The sequence below is a fragment of the Nerophis ophidion genome, linkage group LG02 (assembly GCF_033978795.1).
Source record: "Nerophis ophidion isolate RoL-2023_Sa linkage group LG02, RoL_Noph_v1.0, whole genome shotgun sequence".
In the NCBI taxonomy this organism is placed as follows: Eukaryota; Metazoa; Chordata; class Actinopteri; order Syngnathiformes; family Syngnathidae; genus Nerophis; species Nerophis ophidion.
The window spans coordinates 57,309,903-57,331,159 of record NC_084612.1 but is presented as its reverse complement, the minus strand read 5'-3'; the positions used below and the strand labels follow the sequence as shown (position 1 = coordinate 57,331,159).

Sequence of the window (21,257 nt, the reverse complement as noted above, 5' to 3'; positions counted from 1 at the left end):
TGTGTACAGTAAGTACTCTATAATGCATGTGCAGTAAATATAAAGTGTGTACAGTAATCTAAAAGTGTGTATAAGAAGTATAAAGTGTGTAAAGTAAGTATACAGTGTGTACAGTAAGTACTCTATAATGCATGTGCAGTAAGTATAAAGTGTGTACATTATGTAAAAAGTGTGTATAAGAAGTATAAAGTGTCTTTAGTAAGTATAAAGTGTGTACAGTAAGTAAAAGGTGTGAATTGGAAGAATAAAAAGTTTATAGTAAGTATACAGTGTGTGCAGTAAGTATAAAGTGCATTTAGGGAGTATAAAGTGTGTACAGTAATTAGAAAGTGTGTACAGGAAGTATAAAGTGGGTATAGGAAGTATAAAGTGTGTACAGTAAGTAATCTATAATGCATGTGCAGTAAGTATCAAGTGTGTACAGTAAGTAAAAAGTGTGTATTGGAAGAATAAAGTGTGTATAGTAAGTATACAGTTTGTGCAGTAAGTAGAAAGTTTGTACAGTAAGTAAAACGTGTGTAAAGGAAGCATGAAGTGTGTATAATAAGTATACAGTTTGTGCAGTAAGTAGAAAGTGTGTAGAGTAAGGAATATGTGTACACAGGAAGTAGAAAGTGTGTGCAGTAAGTGGACTCCCAAACAAGTATATATACATAGGAAGTATACAGTGTGTACAATAAGTAAAAAGTGTGTATAGGAAGTATACAGTGTGTATAGTAGGTGTGGAGTGTGTACTGTAAGTATAACGAGTGCACAGTAAGTATAACGAGTGTACAGTAAGTATAAAGAGTGTACTGTAAGTATAAAGAGTTTACAGTAAGTATAAAGTGTGTACAGTAATTTTACAGTAAGTATAAAGTGTGTATAGGCAGTATACAGTGTTTATAGTAGGTATAGAGTGTGCACTGTAAGGATAAAGAGTGTACAGTAAGTAAAACGAGTGTACTGTAAGTATAAAGAGTTTACAATAAGTATAAAGTGTGTACAGTAAATTTACAGTAAGTATAAAGTGTGTACAGTAAATTTACAGTAAGTATAAAGTGTGTACAGTAAGCATAAAGTGTGTACAGTAAGTATAAAGTGTGTACAATAAGTGGGCACCCAAACAAAAGTAGCAAACTTCTTACCTGTTGATGGGCATCTGCAGACGTTTCTTACGGATTCTCACCAGCTCAGCCATCCTGCACTCAGGCTGCGCCCTGATAGACCCCAGTCTTTCCCCCAAAATGCCAAAACTGCAGCAAAGAACAAGGAGATGTTCTAGAACACACCAGCACAAACTTGTGTGTCCTGGGAGAGAACTTGTGTTCCAACAAGTCAACACACCCACTTCTGGGGGGACCTTGTCTCCTACACTCTGATTGGCCGGCCCATGTCACAGTCTGTGTGTGTGTGTGAGTGTGTGTGTGTGTGTGTGTGTGTGTGTGTGTGTGTGTGTGTGTGTGTGTGTGTGTGTGTGTGTGTGTGTGTGTAATAGAATAGAACAGAATCGAATTAACTTTATTGTCATTATATTTGCATATAACAAGATTAAGGACTCCAATTTAAGGTGCGGTTGTCGGAATAAATATGGGATGAAAATAAATTGCACAATAGGTAATAACGAAAGGAAAAATAAGAATTGAAATAAAATAAAAATAGGTGTGTGTGTGTGTGTGTATGTGTGTGTGTGTGCATCTTTCCAAATGTGTGTGTCTGTGTGTGAGCGCATGTGCATCTTTGCAAACGAGTGTGCTCATGTGTGTGCATCTTTGCAAACGGGTGTGTGTGTGTGTGTGTGTGTGTGTGTGTGTGTGTGTGTGTGTGTTTGCATCTTTGCAAGTGTGTGTGTGTGTGCATCTTTACGAATGTGTGTGTGTGTGCGTGTGTGTGCATATTTGCAAATGTGTGTGTGTGTGAGTGTGTGTGTGCATCTTTCCAAATGTGTGTGTCTGTGTGTGTGCGCGTGTGCATCTTTGCAAACGAGTGTGCTCGTGTGTGTGCATCTTTGCAAATGTTTGTGTGTGTGTGTGTGTGCATCTTTGCAAATGTGGGTGTGTGTTTGCATCTTTGCAAGTGTGTGTGTGTGTGTGCATCTTTACGAATGTGTGTATGTGTGCGTGTGTGTGCATATTTGCAAATGTGTGTGTGTTTGACTGCGTGTGTGTGAGAGTGTATGTGTATGTGTGTGTGTGCATTCTTTAAATGTGGGTGTGTGTGTGTGTGTGTGTGTGTGCGTGTCTGTGTGTGTGTGTGTGTTTGTGTGTGAGTGCATCTTTACGAATGCGTGTGTGTGTGTGTGTGTGTGCATGTGTGTGCATATTTGCAAATTGTGTGTGTGTGTGTGCATCTTTGCAAACGTGTGCGTGTGTGTGAATGTGCACTTTTGAAAATGTGTGTGTGTGCATCTTTGCAAACGTGTGTGTGTGTGTGTGTGAATGTGCATATTTGAAAATGTGTGTGTGTGTGTGTGTGTGTGTGTGTGCATCTTTGCAAATGTGTGTGTGTGTGAGTGTGTGTGTGCATCTTTGCAAACGTGTTTGTGTGTGTGTGAATGTGCATTTTTGAAAATGTATGTGTGTGTGTGCGCATCTTTGCAAACGTGTGTGTGTGTGTGTGTGAATGTGCATTTTTGCAAAAGTGTGTGTTTGTGTGTGTGCATATTTCCAAATGTGTGTTTGCGTGTGTGTGTGCATCTTTGCAAATGTGTGTTTGCGTGTGTGTGTGAATCTTTGCAAATGAGTGTATGCGTGTGTGTGTGTGTGTGTGTGCTTGTGCATCTTTGCAAATGTGTGTGTGTGTGTGTGTGTGTGTGTGTGTCTGCGTGTGTTTGTGTGTGCAGCTTTGCAAATGTGTGTACGTGTGTGTGTGTGTGTCTGCGTGTGTTTGTGTGTGCGGCTTTGCAAATGGTTGTGTGTACTTGTGTGTGTGTGTGTGTGCATCTTTCCAAATGTGTGTGTGTGTGCATCTTTGCAAAAGTGTGTATGTGTGTGTGTTTGTGCATCTTTGTGTGTGTGTGTCTATACACAAAGTGTGCGTGACGCGTCTAGTGCAATAGAAGTAGAGCGATGTCTGTGGATAGTGCATGTTGCTTTCTGCTTGCTACTCTCTGCTTACAGCTACCTCCGCCAGCTAGCCCCCTTTGGGGGGTGAAAAGAGGAGCCGAGTGCGTAAGTCTCCTCCTGCTGGATCAAAGCCTCTCCACCACCAAGACTCCTTCAGTGCCTCCTCGTGGCCACACACCTACAGTGGGGCAAAAAAGTATTTAGTCAGCCATCGATTGTGCAAGTTCTCCCACTTAAAATGATGACAGAGGTCTGTAATTTTCATCATAGGTACACTTCAACTGTGAGAGACAGAATGTGAAAAAAAAATCCAGGAATTCACATTCTAGGAATTTTAAAGAATTTATCTGTAAATTAAGGTGGAAAATAAGTATTTGGTCAACCATTCAAAGCTCTCAATGATGGAAGGAGGTTTTGGCTCAAAATCTCACGATACATGGCCACATTCATTCTTTCCTTAACATGGATCAATCGTCCTGTCCCCTTAGCAGAAAAACAGCCCCAAAGCATGATGTTTCCACCCCCATGCTTCACAGTAGGTGTGGTGTTCTTGGGATGCAACTCAGTATTCTTCTTCCTCCAAACACGACGAGTTGAGTTTATACCAACATGGATACATGGATTATACAGCAGAGGATTGGGAGAATGTCATGTGGTCAGATGAAACCAAAATAGAACTTTTTGGTATAAACTCAACTCGTCGTGTTTGGAGGAAGAAGAATACTGAGTTGCATCCCAAGAACACCACACCTACTGTGAAGCATGGGGGTGGAAACATCATGCTTTGGGGCTTTTTTTCTGCTAAGGGGACAGGACGATTGATCCGTGTTAAGGAAAGAATGAATGGGGCCATGTATCGTGAGATTTTGAGCCAAAACCTCCTTCCATCAGTGAGAGCTTTGAATGGTTGACCAAATACTTATTTTCCACCATAATTTACAAATAAATTCTTTAAAATTCCTACAATGGAAATTCCTGGATTTATTTTCACAGTCTGTCTCTCACAGTTGAAGTGTACCTATGGTGAAAATTACAGACCTCTGTCATCATTTTAAGTGGGAGAACTTGCACAATCGGTAGTTGACTAAATACTTTTTTTCCCCACTGTATAAGGGTCTTTGCAGGCCCCGAACTACACTGAAGGAGATCTCGGAGCAGCAGTGGGCCCCAGAGACGTGGAGTATAGGCCCACCACCGTGTGGAAGACACCCTGACGCCTGTTATCCCCGCCCCAACTATGGGGAAATAGCCCCATTGCCTTGTGGGTCAGCTTATTCAGGTAAAGGCTAAGGGAGCACACCCTGACAGAAAAGTGTGTCAGGGTGGTCCGCAATAGGCGGGCCTTGAAATATTAAGGACCCGGCAACTTCCTGCAGTCATGGTGGGGGACTGGTCGTCATGGGCTCACCCATGCCACCGGGTTTACCTCATTGTGGTGAAGGTAGTGCTACTGGAGAGAGCGCACCTCCTTTGGCAATTAAATAGCTCCTTGCAACAGGTACCTTTTACTTGCTATGATGTCATCGGACTGGATGGACAACCATAAGCAAGAGCAAGTGTGCATCTTTGCAAATGTGTGTACGTGTGTGTTTGTGTGTGTGTATGTGTGCTTGTCTTTATGTGCATCTTCGCAAAAGTGTATATTGTATGTGTGTGTGTGTGTGTGTGCGTGCAACTTTGCAAACGTGCGTGTGTGTGCGTGTATATTTGGAAATGTGTGTGTGTTTGTGTGTGAGTGTGTGTTTTCATCTTTGCAAGTGTGTGTGTGTGTGTGCGTGTGTGTGTGTGTGGTGTTTTCATCTTTGCAAATGTGTGTGTGTGTGTGTGCGTGTGTGTGCATATTTGGAAATGTCTGTGTGTATATGTGTGTGTGTGTTTTCATCTTTGCAAGTGTGTGTGTGTGTGTTTTCATTTTTGCAAATGTGTGTGTGTGTGTGTGTGCCTGTGTGTGTGTTTTCATATCTGCAAATGTGTGTGTGTGTGTGTGTGTGTGTGTGTGTGTGTGTGTGTGTGTGTGTGCGTGTGTGTGTGCGTGTGTGTGCATATTTGGAAACGTGTGTGTGTATGTGTGTGTTTGTGTGTTTTCATCTTTGCAAGTGTGTGTGTGTGTGTGTGTGTGTGCGTGTGTGTTTTAATCTTTGCAAATCTGTGTGTGTGTGTGCATGTGTGCATGTGTGTGTTTTCATCTTTGCAAAAGTGTGTGCGTGTGTGTGCATATTTGAAAATGTGGGTGTGTATGTGTGTGTGTGTGTGCGTGTGCATCTTTGCAAATGTGTGTGTGTGTGTGTGTGTGTGTGCATATTTGGAAATGTGTGTGTACGTGTGTGTGTGTGTTTTCATCTTTGCAAGTGTGTGTCTGTGTGTGAGTGTGCGTACGTGTGTGTGCATATTTGGAAATGTGTGTGTATGTGTCTGTATGTGTGTGTATGTGTCGGTGTATGTGTGTGTATGTGTCTGTGTGTATGCGTGTGCATCTTTGGAAATGTGTGTGTGTGTGCATGCGTGTGCACAAGTGCCAGTGAGCTGACCTCACTGATGAAGTGTTGACTGCGAGCCTTTCAAGCAGTGTGTACTTAAATCCCAAATGAGAATTTTTCCAGCGGGGCCACAAATCAGCGCCACAGAGACGTCCTTTCACTGAAGCCCACCAGAGTCACCCCGACTCGTAAACAAAGCTCGTCCTCCGCTGGCCCCGACAAGAACGCTGCAGAGGCAGCCTCCTTTTTTTTTTTGGTTTTTAACTCAGTAGGTTTCAAAATAGTCTTTCTTTTTCTCAATTTGCCGTGCCTGCACTGACGTTCTTTCATCCAACTAAATTTTTTCTACAACTTATTTTATTATTATTTTTTTCCAAACATGCATACCAGTTACTGTATGGTACGGTATTGGTGTAGTACTGCGATACCAATGAATCATTTTGGGTACTACACCGCCTCAGAAAAGTACCAGTCCCCTGCGCCGCTGTCATTGTCACGTGGTGTCATTGCTGGGTTTACGAGCAGAGGAGCATGTTTGAAAGCGCATACACACAGAGTACTTACAAGCAGACACAGTGTGTAGACAGAAAAGGGGGAAAAAGACACATTTTGGCTTAAAAACTAACGATAAAGGTGAAGTTATAACACTGAAACCCTCTCAGGAAGAGGTGCTTTAAGACATGGCGAGCTATCTAGCAGTGTTTTAGCCACTTCTTAACCATTAATCATCGTCTCCACGGCGACAAATAAAGTATGTTTCTTACGACTGTCATTATCACTGGAAGACGGGGAATAGTTAAAGATGCTTCACTACACACCATAGCTCACCGGTGTCACAATGTACACAAACGCCATGGGTGGATCTATACCTGACATCCACTATAATGATACCAAGTACAGTAGCGTATCTAGTCCATACTAGTATAATTAAGTTGATATTTTTTGGCATCGCAATGTCTTCTTTAATTTAAAAAGATATATATATATGTTGTTTATAAACTCAAAAAATACGTCCCTGGACACATGAAGACTTTGAATATGACCAATGTATGACCCTGTAACTACTTGGATATCGGATTGATACCTACATTTGTGGTATCATTCAAAACTAATGTTAAGTATCAAAAAACAGAAGATTAAAGGCCTACTGAAATGAGATGTTCTTATTTAAACGGGGATAGCAGGTCCATTCTATGTGTCATACTTGATCATTTTGCGATATTGCCATATTTTTGCTGAAAGGATTTAGTAGAGAACATCCATGATAAAGTTTGCAACATTTGGTCGCTAATAAAAAAGCCTTTCCTGTACCGGAAGTAGCAGACGATGACGTCACCGGTGTGAGGGCTCCTTACATCCTCACATAGTTTATAATGTGAGCCTCCAACAGCAAGAGCTATTCGGACCGAGAAAGCGACAATTTCCCACTTAATTTGAGCGAGGATGAAAGAATCGTGGATGAGGAAATTTAGAGTGAAGGCCTAGAAAAAAAAAGAAAAAAAAGGCGAGGGCAAGTAAGAGCGATTCAGATGTTTTTAGACACATTTACTAGGATCATTCTGGGAATTCCCTTATCTGCCTATTGTGTTGCTAGTGTTTTAGTGAGTTAAATAGTACTTTAAAGTCGGAGGGGTGTGGCCACGGGTGTTTTGACGCCAGTCTCTGAGAGAAGTCACGGCAGCAGGAGGACGCTCGCTCCGCTGATCTCCGGTAAGAGGCGACTTATTTCCACTATTTTCTCACCGAAACCTGCTGGTTGACATGTAGTCGTGATCCATGTTCGCTTGACCCCTCTGATCCATAGTAAAGCTTCACCTCCGGGAATTTTAAACAAGGAAACACCGTGTGTTTGTGTGGCTAAAGGCTAAAAGCTTCCCACCTCCATCTTTCTACTTTGACTTCTCCATTATTAATTGAACAAATTGCAAAAGATTCAGCAACACAGATGTCCAAAATACTGTGTAATTGCGCGATGAAAAGAGACGACTTTTAGCTGTAAGTGGTGCTGGCGAATATGTCCCCTCCAACCAATAACGTCACAAACACGCGTCATCATTACGTGACGTTTTCAACAGGAAACTCCGCGGGAAATTTAAAATTATAATTTAGTAAATTAAACCTGCCGTATTGGCATGTGTTGCTATGTTAATATTTCATCATTGATATATAAACTATCAGACTGTGTGGTCGGTAGTAGTGGGTTTCACTAGGATTTTAAGTGATTGTCACATTTTAACAGAAGTGTAGCTAGAACATGTTGAAAGAGAAAGTAAACAGATATTAACAGTAAATAAACAAGTAACTTAATAATCAATTTTTACAGTTTGTCCCTCAAAATGTTGACAAAATAATAGGTGTAGATGACGCAATATGTTACTGCATACGTAAGCAGACTAATTGGGAGTCTTTGTATGTTTACTTACTACTAAAAGACAAGTTGTCTAGTATGTTCACTAATTTATTTAAGTACAAACTTGCAATAATAAACATATGTTTAATGTACCCTAAGATTGTATTGTTAAAATAAAGCCAATAATGCAATTGTTTGTGGTCCCTTTTATTTAGAAAACTACCGAAAAGTATCAAAATAGTTTTGCCACCGGTACCAAAATATCATTGATTTCCAGTTTCTCATTATAGCTTGTCCGAAAAAGGAAGAAGCAGAGCTTATTTATTCCGACAGTTCCCCCTTTTCGTTTTCTTAGACATTTTTGTCCACTTCCTTTATTTATTTTTGTAACACAAACTAAATAAACGATCAAAGTTTTTGTGAGTATTTTATTTTCATTATTTGTTTAAACATGTATTTTTTCCCCCTATTTATCTCACATAGCTCAAATATGGCAACACTGGCAAGCAGTCGAGAATATTTGACTTTCTTTGACCAAAGAAAAACTTAAAGACAAACTTTAATGATCTACAAGGGAAATTGTTCAAAACAATATATCTTTATTCATTACTGAAATATTAATTCCCACTTTGTGTTGTACATTTTTATATTAAATTTCCAGTTAATATTCTTATCTATTATTTCACTTAAAATATGTATTTATTTTACTCTTTCAATGTCTACGCTGTCTATTTGTATTTGTGTTTGACTTTCTCTTATACGGTTTCCAAGTAACATTATTTTAGTTTTACTGATATTGAAGGATAGTCTGCTTTTATCAAACCATCTATTCAAATTGTGGGGTGAAGCCAGATGTCCATTTCCTTCTTACTTCTTTAGCTCTCCAGTCCATTCACCCGGCACCTGTAGATTCCTGGTGGTTCATCCTCCCAGTCGTGTTCATCTCCTCTGCTCTGGCTCCACTCATGCTTTTCGTTCCTTGTAGTGTTTACTTATTCCTATTCACACATTTTATGTGCGATATCTGTTTTCTCTACACCTTTTATGTGCATCCTTAGTTGTTTTTGTCACTCATGTTTTGAGTATTATCTGAGGGCATTCAATCGATCAGAAGTGGACTGTTTGGTTTGTCTTAGAAGACAGTTCGCCTCTTATTCGAGTATGCTTCATAAGTTCATGCTCAAAGACTTAGATTGGTTAGATCTGGTTCTAAATATAGATTGGTCAGAGGTAGTCTAGCAGCTGGTGCCAAACCCCAAATATTTACACTCCAAAACCAGGAGACTGTGCCTGGGCAGTGGATGGTTTTGGCCTATTGTAGTGAGAAAAAAACGACTGTTCTGATGCAAAACGAGAAATACTAACTGTCAAAGCCAACAACAGTTGTTGGAGTGTAATTGCCGCTCGTTAGCATTTCGATATTGTGTGGTAGAAAGATCACTGTGAATCGACTACTACCAGTCCAAAATAGTCGGAATCCTGCACCTTAGCAATCCATTCAGTTGTAAATAAATGGAACAAATGGCATTTTTGTCACCTTCTGTAACCTTAATGGTTCTAACTCATGTTATTTGTTGTAGGCTAAATTTCAGAGTCTTTTAGGAATGGTTGAAAGGACAGTGTTGTGTGTGATGGATTGGTTGTGTCGCAAGCCACCTCCTATGTTTACGTATGTTTTTTCAACTTTGACATAGATAGCTTCCCTCACTCCTCTTTTGTATCATTCGTCCTCCCTGTCCAGAATCTGTTTATTTTGTTCTCAAAGGAGTACTGACAGCTGAGTATTTGTCTTAAGAGTTTGCCCGTCTATGCTGGGCCATTTGTCTGCTTAGTGGTTGTTTTGTTTCCCTAATATATTTATCAGTGCATTTATCTGTACACTGGATAGCAAACACCAGATTGTTTTTGTGGGTGTGGGGTGTTCGGTCTTTAGGATGCACTAGTCTCTGTCTCAGGGTGTTGCCTGGTTTGAAGTGTACCGGGATGTTGTGTTGGTTTCAACATCTTCTGAGTTTCTCAGATAGACTTAACACAAATGGAATGACAATATTTCTGCGTCTGTCACCTTATTTATCCTCATCCACTCTGTTCTTGTTCTGGAACAGAATGCACTTTTCAAAAACTACCAGCTGGGATACCTACAGGATTTGAAGGCTTTCTTCAAGCCTATGCTCGTTCTCTTTGGCTTGTGGGCTGGTAGGAACATTATCAACTCTGTGTTGTGGGGTTCTTATAATGCTTAGTTTGTGGTCTAGTGTGTGTGAAAACATAGGTATTGATTGGTATGTGTGGGTTTACGGTAAAACTCGACATGGAAACTTCTCTTTTCTCCATTGTGGACATCACAGTCTTAGAAAGGCAACTTACTTTCTTTGACATCCTCAAGTGTGAACTTGATGTTTTTGTCCACTGAGTTATTGTGCTTGGTGAAGGTTTGCACTTCTTGGTTTCAGATTTTCACTCATGTGTCATGAGTGAAAATCAGGTGATCCCATGTTTTTGTCGGTAAAATGTTCCCATGTATTGAAAGTATGTATATTAAGGCAAAGTTCCAGCAAAAGGGTTTAGTGTGGATCCATCCTGTAAGGTGTGAACACCTAGTAGACGTTGCCTCGCCGTCTCTACTGCACCCTGGGTTGGAAAGTACAGGTGAAAAGGGAGTTTCATTTTTGTCCAGTTTTAGATTTCTGATCTTTGTTGCAAAGTCAATCGAATTTTATTCAATCAATCAATCAATCAAAGTTTACTTGTACAACCCTAAATCACGAGTGTCTCAAAGGGCTGTACAAGCCACAACGACATCCTTGGCTCTGATCACACATCAGGGCAAGAAAAAACTCAACCCAATGGGATGAAACCCCCCGCCCCGCGCAACCGTTGCAATGGACGTTGAGTGGATCTAGTTAATAGTGCAGTAGTGCAATAGGTCTATCAACTGCAGTAGTGCAGTTAATAGTCCAGTCCATCGTAGATATAGCATCCAAGTCTAAGAGTCCAGTCCATAGTGGGGCCAGCAGGAGATAATCTTGAGTGGAGACAGGTCAGCAACAAACAGAAGTCCCCATCTGATGCACAGATGAGGGGTCCACCTTGGGTCCCGACTTTGAACAGCTAGCGCGGCACCTGTGGTCACCGAATCTGTGCCCCCCCCTCTCCAGGAAGGAGATATCACGGAGATGAAAGAAGGCCGGTTTTAGTAACACTCGGATGTGTGACTCAAACGAGAGAGTTGGGTCAAAGATAATACCCAGATTCTTTACCGAGCTGCCTTGTGTAATTGTTTGGTTGTCAAATGTTAAAGGCCTACTGAAATGAGATTTTCTTATATGTGTCATACTTGATCATTTCGCGATATTGCCATATTTTTGCTGAAAGGATATAATAGAGAACATTGACGACAAATTTCGCAACTTTTGGTGCTTATAAAAAAGCATCGCCTTTACCGGAAGTCGCAGGCGATGACGTCACAAGGGTGAGGGCTCCTCACGTCCCCACATCGTTATTAATGGGAGCCTTCAGCAGCAAGAGCTTTTCGGACCGAGAAAACGACAATTTCCCCATTAATTTGAGCGAGGATGAAAGATTTGAGGATGATGATATTCATAGCGAAGGAAAATAAAAAAATAAAAAAATAAAATAAAATAAAAAGCGACGGCTCCGGGCGGCAGCAATGTGAGCGTTCCAGATGTAATTAGACACATTTACTAGGATAATTCTGGAAGATCCCTTATCTGCTTATTGTTTCAATAGTGCTTTAGTGAGATTGTAAAGACATACCTCGAGGTCGGATGGCTCCGGTGAACACGCAGTGTTTCAGAGAGAAGCCAAGGAGCTCACAGCTGCCTTTCAAACAGCTACTGCAGGAGGACGAATAATCCAATGATGTCTCCGGTAAGATATATATCACAATTTTCCCATCCAAAAACATGCATGTTCGATTGACCGCTCTGTGTTAAAAACAAAGAAACACCGGCTGTATCTCGGTGCTAAAGCAGCTGCAATACACCGCTTTCCACCAACAGCATTGTTCTTTATAGTCTCCATTATTAATTGAACAAATTGCAAAAGATTCAGCAACACAGATGTCCAAATTACTATGTAGTTATGCGATGAAAAGAGACGACTTTTAGCCATAACTGGTGCTGAGCTAATAATTCCTGACGCACGCGTCATCATTCCGCGACGTTTTCAACAAGAAACTCCGCGGGAAAGTTAAAATTGCAATTTAATAAACTAAACCTGCCGTATTGGCATGTGTTGCAGTGTTAATATTTCATCATTGATGTACAATCTATCAGACTGCATGGTCGGTAGTAGTGGGTTTCAGTAGGCCTTTAAAGGGGAACATTATCACCAAACCTATGCAAGCGTCAATACATTCCTTTATGTTGCAGAAACCGATTTCCGAACTCTAAATGGGTGAATTTTGGCAAATCAAACGCCTTTCTGTTTATCGGTCTTTTAGCAATGACGTCAGAACGTGAGGTCACCGAGGTAATACACCCGCCATATTCATTTTTACATTACAAACACCGGGTCTCAGCTCTGTTATTTTCAGTTTTTTCGACTAATTTTTGTAACCTTGGAGACATCATGCCTCGTCGGTGTGTTGCCGGAGGGTGTAACAACACTACCAGGGAGGGATTCAAGTTGCACCACTGGCAAGAAATCTGCCGCCAGACCCCCATTGAATGTACCAGAGTGTCTTCACATTTGACCGGCGATGCTAAGACAGACATGAGACAGAGATGTATGGATAACCTGTGACAATGTGTCACTTCATTTCTGTTAGTTTTTCGTGTTTTTGTATTTACTTCCTGTTCAGTGCTCTTATTTTGTTGTATTTCCTGTTTTTATTCACGGAGCACTGTTTTTCTCTTTTCGTTGATTGGCAGCGGTTCACACCTGCTGTCAATCACACTAGTGTCTATTTATGTTTCACTCGAGCACTCCTCGGTGCTCGATGATAATATTATGTTGAGAACGTTTATCTGCACGACTGCTTTATGTTTGCTTTTGTTATTTTCTTATGAGTATTAAATATTCTTACCTTCACTCTACTCTCCTGGATTCTTGCATACTCAGGGACACACAACTGCAGCCATGCGAGTTCCCAACATAACCTACAGATGCATTTGCAACGATTAAGTCAACGAAATCACAAAGGTGAGTGTTGTTGATGTTGTTGACTTATGTGCTAATCAGACATATTTGGTCACGGCATGACTGCCAGCTAATCGATGCTAACATGCTACGCTAATCGATGCTAACATGCAATTTACGCAAGCTGTATGTACATTTGAAACTAGATACCCACATTTAATGTGAAACAAACACTTACCAATCGACAGATTTAAGTTGCTCCAGTGTCACAAGATGCGAAAGTCCTGATAGTTTGGTCCGCACATTTTACCGGCGATGCTAATAAGGCAGCCATGCTATGGGCCACTTCATTAGGTACACCCACGCTCGGGCCGAATAGCGTCAATAGCTATTCGCTCAATAGCTTCAAGTTCTTCTTCAATTTCGTTTTCGCTATCTACCTCCATACTCCAACCATCTGTTTCAATACATGCGTAATCTGTTGAATCGCTTAAACCGCTGAAATCTGAGTCTGAATCCGAGCTAATGTCGCTGTGTCTTGCTGTGGTAACCACCATGTTGTTTGTATTGGCAGCCCTGTATGACGTCACAGGGAAATGGAAAGTGGTTTCGAAGATAGCGAAAATAAGGCACTTTAAAGCTTTATTTAGGGATATTCCGGGGGCGGTAAAATTTTGAAAAAAAAACAAAAAATACAACAAGCCACAGGGAACTGATTTTTATTGTTTTTAACCATTTTGAAATTGTGATTATGTTCCCCTTTAAGGTGGTATTAATAAATAGGTGTCGGTGTCTAGCAGGACCGATAATCATCACTTTTTCTTAGCATTGAGTTGTTTTGAACATTTTGTGGAGTTTTGCCAAACAGAGGTGGTAAGATGTTGCCCATATAGCAATATTGTATGTCACAGAGTTAATGCTGCTGACAACTAGTCTGAGGGGAGCCCCATCTTTGTGTATTTTTAGCAGGCCATAAATACCAGGGATGGTATATTGTGGATATAATCAATAATACAAAGCCCGGTTTATGGCTTCTGACTTTTGTAGAGTGTGTAAGTACACAATTGTTCTCCTTTTGTAGCCACTTGTGGGGTTTGAGTGTTCCATATGTGTTGTACAAAAATGAAACTATAAGGTATTTTAATTCTATATGTTTTAGGTCTATCTGAGAAACTCAGAAGAATATTTAACCAACACAACATCCCAGTACACTTCAAACCAGGCAACACCCTGAGACAGAGACTAGTGCATCCTAAAGACCGGACATCCCAGACCCACAAAAACAATCTGGTGTATGCTATCCAGTGTAAAGATGAATGCACTGGTTCATATTTTGACGAAACGAAACAACCAGTAAGCAGACGCATCGCCCAGCATAGACGGGCAAACTCTTCAGGCCAAGACTCAGCTGTCTACCTGCACCTCAGGGAGAAACCGTACTCCTATGAAAACAATTATTTATGAATTCTGGACATGGAGGATTAAAGGGGAAACCATCTTTGTCAAGGTTGAAAAAACATCTCTGAACAGAGGAGGTGGTCTGGGACACCATCTATCTCCCAAATACCTTTCAATCATTCCTATAAGTCTCTGCGATTTACCCTCCAACAAATAACAGGAGTTAGAAACATTCTGGTCACCTTCTGTGACCAAAATGCCATTTGCTCCATTTGTTTACAACTGAATGTAATGCTAACATGGGGGATTCCCACTATATTGGACTGACAGAAGTCGATCCACATTGATCATTCTGCCACAATACCTCAATGGTTATGAGGGGGAATTACACTTTAACGACTGTTATTGGTTTGGACAGTTAGGATTGCTCGTTGGCATCAAAACAGTTGTTATTTTCTCGCTACAATAGGGAAAAACTATCCATGCCAAGGCACACCCTCCTGGTTTTGGAATCTAAATATTTTAAATGTTTGGAGTTTCGGCACCAGCCACTAGACTAGATCTGACCAATCTAAGTCTAAGACTAGATCTGGCCAATCTAAGTCTTGGACTAGTTCTGGCTATTCTAAATCTAAGACTAGATCTGACCAATCTAAATCTACATGCATGAACTGATAAAGCCTACTCAGATGAGAGGCGAAACTTCTTCTAAGACAAACCTAACAGTCCCCTTATTGATTGATTGAATGCCCTGAGATGCATCATGACATGGTTTTCGCAGCTTACTGCGAGGTTGGTTTTCCCAGGATGCAAACGGACTATTCTGGACAAGGCTAGCAGGTAGGAACATATTTAATTATCATCCCTCAAAAAGGTGCAAAAAACGGAAAACAAGGCTGATCGCACTTGGAGTTAAAGTAAACTACTAGCATAAGCTATGGCTTAGCAAGAAACAAACATGAAACTGTTGCATGAAACAACTAACCAAACCATCGCATGGAGCAACTGGCATAACTATGGAGTCAGACCTGAAACGAGCAATGACGCCAGACCGACTGACTGGCAAAGGCGGTTTAAATAGTCTCTTGATTAGAGCCAGGTGCGCGTCTGAACACCAGCGGCAGGTGAAAACCATATGCAACCATGGCAACGAAAACAAACAAGAGCGCACAAAAAACAGGAACCAATGGAGGTATTCTAACAGAACATAACTAAAACATGATCCGGAATGCCGATCTTGACAGATGACAATGACCTGGACGAACGAGAACATTCATAGACTTTTTTTGAGTGGTCTTTTTGTAATCATTTTTCTTCATTTTGTCTTTGCTTCGGGCTCCGATTGCGATATCCTAAATAAAACACCGTTGTGTTGTCTTTAGCAGCAAAGCTGAACCTTTGACGAGGCTCACATCCACTAAGGGATCTTTCATGTGGACCCCAAAAGCTTAGACCGCCTTTTCTTCGCTAAAACAAAAGATTTACAAAAGCACCTATTCTTAAGCACATTGATCCTGCTTTACAATTTTTTGTCAGTCAATGCATTGGCTATAGGAGTTGAAACAGTTCTTTCCCAGCTTTACCCTACTTGTTTTTCTTTCCCCTCACTTAACCGTAAACCGTGTTATGATTATTAGAATAAATATATTTTACCATTCCCAGCTAAATATACAATGGGGCAAAAAAGTATTTAGTCAGCCACCGATTGTGCAAGTTCTCCCACTTAAAATGTTGACAGAGATCTGTAATTTTCATCGTAGGTACACTTCAACTGTGAAAGACAGAATGTAAAAAAAAAAATCGAGGAATTCACATTGTAGGAATTTTAAATAATCTATTTTTAAATTATGGTGGAAAACAAGTATTTGGTCAACCATTCAAAGCTCTCACTGATGGAAGGAGGTTTTGGCTCAAAATCTCACGATACATGGCCCCATTCATTCTTTCCTTAACATGGATCAATCGTCATGTCCCCTTAGCAGAAAAACAGCCCCAAAGCATGATGTTTCCACCCCCATGCTTCACAGTAGGTCTGGTGTTCTTGGATTGTAACTCAGTATTCTTCTTCCTCCAAACACGACGAGTAGTGGTAAGTTATAATTCGTTAGATGTTTGTAGCTTACTGTTTTTTGTTTCCCTGCTTCCTATTTTGTCTTTGTACAACACGTAAGGACTTCTGTTCCCTGTTCTGTTTATGCTAGCCTCCATGCCTTTTTGTTTTTGCTAGCTTCCATGCTAAGCTCCATTTATTTTCTAGTTCACATGCTAGCTCTTTTTGTTTGTTATCCGCCCACGTGCGTGCTTTATGTTTACACCCTTTGTTTGGTTTTGTTCTTGTATTATATATTAAAACCATGTTTCCTTTTACAATGCCTCCCACCTTCTCTTTATCTTGGGGTTCGACAACATCTAACTCTGACAGAATAATCCAGCCTAATTCGAACCCCGCAGAATTGTCCATTGCAGAGAGGTTTAATTTAGCGCTAGAGCTTATGGCTCTAGCGCTAAATTAATAAATTATGGCTCTTAAAGAAGAGTTCGGCTGCGTTTCAAGCCCTCTCCCACCAGCCCCTGTTGTCTGTGGGCCTATCTGGGGACGTCTTGGATCCGTCCCTTGAAGCGGTGGGGGCTATCAGTCGCTGTGCAGATGGGGAGGCACACATACTTCGCGTCCCAGTTGGTCTGCAACAGGCAGCACCATCATCTTTGGTGGGCCGGCACACGCCACCATCACCTCCGGTAGGTCTGCAACCTACGGCGCCATCATCTCCGGTGGGTCTGCAACCTACGGCGCCACCACGCATTTAGGTGGGCCAGCAGACGCCACCACGCACTCCGGTGGGCCAGCAAACTACACACGCACTCCGGTGGGCCAGCAGCAGGGGGCGCCGACACCATCCTCTCCGGTGGGCCAGCAGCAGGGGGTGCCACCACCATCCTCTCCGGTGGGCCAGCAGCAGGGGGCGCCAAAATCCTCTCCGGTGGGCCAGCAGCAAGGGTCGCCACCATCCTCTCTGGTGGGCCAGCAGGGGGCGCCACCACCATCCTCTCCGGTGGGCCAGCAGCAGGGGGGCGCCACCATCCTCGCCGGTGGGCCAGCAGCAAGGGTCGCCACCATCCTCTCTGGTGGGCCAGCAGTAGGGGGCGCCACCACCATCCTGTCCGGTGGGCCAGCTGAGGGCGCCACCATACTCTTGTTGGCCACAGGTGGTCATTTCATGAGCGACCACCTCGCAAAATGCAGCGGCGTTCTATTTACTGTCACCACTTGACTCTTCACCGCTGGGTGTGGGGACACTTGGCCTGGCGGCCCACCGCCTTGTCCTCCCTCCACCCTCCCTTGACTTTGGACTGGTTTTTTTTATTAACCCCCATCTAGGGGATGGGGGGTTAATAAAACGTCTGGTATTCGTTACGGGAGGGGGGGCTACTGTAAGGCTTGCCACTGACAGTTTGTTTGTGTTTTAGTTTTTCCGCCGTGTGTTTATTATTTCCTGTCCTTAGTTCCTGTCAGCACTCTTATTTTGGTTCAGCTTCGTGTTCGTCTCCCTGAGTGCTCTGTTTCCCCTCAGCTGTGGCTGATTGGCACCTGGCCACACCTGGTGTCAATCAGCCCACTCCTATTTGTACCTGCTTTGTCTTCCAGTCAGGGCTGGATTATTGATTTGTCGATGTCACGTATTGCATGTCGCTTCTGTATGGTATTGTCGCTCCTGTCGTGCCGTGTCGTGTTGTTGCAGCGTAGCGGTAAGCTATAATTCGTTAGATGTTTGTAGCTTACTGTTTTTAGGTTCACTGCTTCCTATTTTGTCTTTGTACAACACGTAACGACTTCTGTTCCCGGTTCTGTTTATGCTAGCTTCCATGCTAAGCCTTTTGTTTTTGCTAGCTTCCGTGCTAAGCTCTTGTTATCCGCCCACGTGCTAGCTTTATTTTTGTACCCTTCGGTTTTGTTCTAGTATTTTATATTAAAACCATGTTTCCTTATTCAATGCTTGCCTCCTTCTCTGCATCTTGGGGTTCGACAACAACTAACTCCGACAACTACAAATCAGCAATATAAACATAATACATTACTGTATCATTTTTTTAAATACATTTTCAAGGAATAAAATCAATTCTATGTTAAAAACTGTATAGGGGCAGATGCAGATTAGTTTTTCTGCCGACATTGCAAGATTGCTGCTACCTGCAGACATTCAGCGTGTCATTTAACTTCAATCAATAAGAGACATTTTATAACAAAAATAAAATGTTTCATTACAGAATGTCAATAAGATCAGTTCGGGTTATTTAACGTCTCCCTTTTTTACAGTTAAATTTTCAATATCCATGTGTAGTCTTTTTAAGGAGTTGCTGCAAAGTCACGTGACTTGGGAAAGCCCCCTGGTTGAGTCCCTCACCTCCCCCTCCTTGGCAGGACCACTTTGGCTGACCGGGTCAGTCTGACTCTCATGCTCCCATGCTCTTTGACATCGTACTACCAAGCATCGCCAGCATGAAGGAAAGTCACATCAAGGCCGGACTTGAGTCATGTTTGGTTTTCTCAAAAAGCAACGTGTGATGTCAAAAGCCGCTTGGCAGCATTTGAAGTCGCGTCTGAAGAGCCGTGTCCTCTGCCAGGCTTTGCCAAAGTCAAGATCAAACTCTACTAGATGAATGTAGACACTTTTTTTCGTTCTTTCTAACGTGATTCTTTCGTTCTTTGATTTGTAATCACACATGGGTCAATTAAGGCCGATTCAGCAGTTCTAAGCAGCTGAAAGAAGGAGAATAGAACTAGGATTGACACTTGTAGTTATTTTGCCATACGAGCCGTTTTATCAGAACTTTATCTTCAATGCATCCTAATCCATAACCAGAAATTGTAACTGTAACCCTTTATAAGCATTAACCCAAACTTTACCATACCCTAACCCAGTAGTGTGTTGTCAGGGCCATCAAGGCCTTGTATGGACTCATTGATCATTTACAAACTGAGTTCGGAGAGAACGTGACGCCAGAAAGACCACGCCCCACACAGGAAGTGACATCATAAAGAACGCGCCACAGCCAGCTTCATAATAAAGCGGTTTCGTAACTCAGAGCTAACCACTGGAAAAATGAAGGTGAGTCAACCAGACATGCCATGTTTCTCCTTCCGTCTGTATAGACGTTTGTGGAAATCACACATGAATACCTTAAAGGGGAACATTATCACCAAACCTATATAAGCGTCAATATATACCTTGATGTTGCAGAAAAAAGACCATGTATTTTTTTAACCGATTTCCGAACTCTAAATGGGTGAATTTTGGCAAATTAAACGCCTTTCGGTCTTTTAGCGATGACGTCAGAACGTGACGTCACCGAGGTAATACACCCGCCATTTTCCTTTTCACATTACAAACACCGGGTCTCAGCTCTGTTATTTTCCGTTTTTTTGACTATTTTTTCGAACCTTGGAGACATCATGCCTCGTCGGTGTGTTGTCGGAGGCTGTAACAACACTAACAAGGAGGGATTCAAGTTGCACCACTGGCAAGAAATCTGCCGCCAGACACCCATTGAATTTGCCAGAGCGTCTTCACATTTGACCGGCGATGCTAAGACAGACATGGCACAGAGATGTATGGATAACCTGAAGATGCATTTGCAACGATTAAGTCAACGAAATCACAAAGGTGAGTTTTGTTGATGTTGTTGACTTTTGTGCTAATCAGACATATTTGGTCGCAGCATGACTGCCAGCTAATCGATGCTAACATGCTACGCTAATCGATGCTAACATGCTATTTACGCTAACTGTATGTACATTTGAAACTAGATATCCACATTTAATGCGAAACAAACACTTACCAATCTACGGATTTAAGTTGCTCCAGTGTCACAAGATGCGAAAGTCCTGATCGTTTGGTCCGCACATTTTACCGGCGATGCTAATAAGGCAGCCATGCTATGGGCCACTTCATTAGGTACACCCATGCTATGGCGGAATAGCGTCAATAGCTATTCACTCAATAGCTTCAATTTCTTCTTCAATTTCGTTTTCGCTATCTGCCTCCATACTCAGATCATCTGTTTCAATACATGCGTAATCTGTTGAATCGCTTAAGCAGCTGAAATTCAAGTCTGAATCCCAGCTAATGTTGCTATATCTTGCTGTGGTAACCACCACGTTGTTTGTATTGGCAGCCCTGTATGACGTCACAGGGAAATGGATAGTCGCATCGCAAATAGGGAAAATCAAAAACTTTAAAGCTTTTTTTAGGGATAATCCAGGAGGTGTAAAATTTAGAAAAAATCTGGGAACAGATTTTTATTGTTTTAAACCCTTTTGAAATTGTGATAATGTTCCCCTTTAAGAGAAAGTAGTTGCAGCTATTTGAGATTCAACACTTTTCAGACGGCAAGAGAACTTTCCAATGTCCAGGTCAGCTGTGATTCTACTTAGCGAAAAACTGTTTCCATTTGTCGAAGGAGAGACAACGAGAATGCAAACTACCGTGGATGTGAAGAAAAAAGGTAGCGTTCGCTTTGTCTTAGCTGGCCGTTGAGGGAAAACTACAGAAAACAGTGAATGATTTTGGACTGGCAGAGCAGACTGTATCGGTTATTGTCCACCATGTGTGTCGCGGACCCAATGTCTAGGTCCAAAGTATATAAAGTCACCAAAAAGGAATGGTGAAGTCAAAAGAGTGAGGAGTGTCCTGACCAGATATCTAGATCCCTAGTTTGATTGTAGTAAAATGTTCTTTATCACATTGTTTAGGTGTCTAATAAAGATTTGATTAATTTATGATGGCTCAGGTGTGATTCACTACAATAGGGCCCCACAGCACACCGGATTCCAGTTCATTGAAATACCACAACACTGGTTATTGTTCAGATAAGTTACATTCAAGA

General features: G+C 41.8%; 1 protein-coding gene across 5 annotated transcripts in view; it reads right to left on the bottom strand.

Annotated features, from left to right (window-relative positions):
• LOC133542888 (dual specificity calcium/calmodulin-dependent 3',5'-cyclic nucleotide phosphodiesterase 1B-like) overlaps positions 1-21,257 on the bottom strand; it is an 89,268-nt gene that overhangs the window by 64,556 nt on the left and 3,455 nt on the right. The window contains exon 1 of one of the 5 annotated variants that reach the window (XM_061887138.1): positions 1,128-1,301. The exons of 3 other annotated variants lie outside the window; for them this stretch is intronic. In XM_061887138.1, coding sequence (XP_061743122.1) covers positions 1,128-1,180 — 53 coding nt within the window. In that variant the 5' untranslated portion in view covers positions 1,181-1,301. Of the gene's footprint in view, positions 1-1,127; positions 1,302-21,257 lie in introns of those variants that run through there. One more of the 5 variants, XM_061887155.1, reaches the window with a different exon arrangement.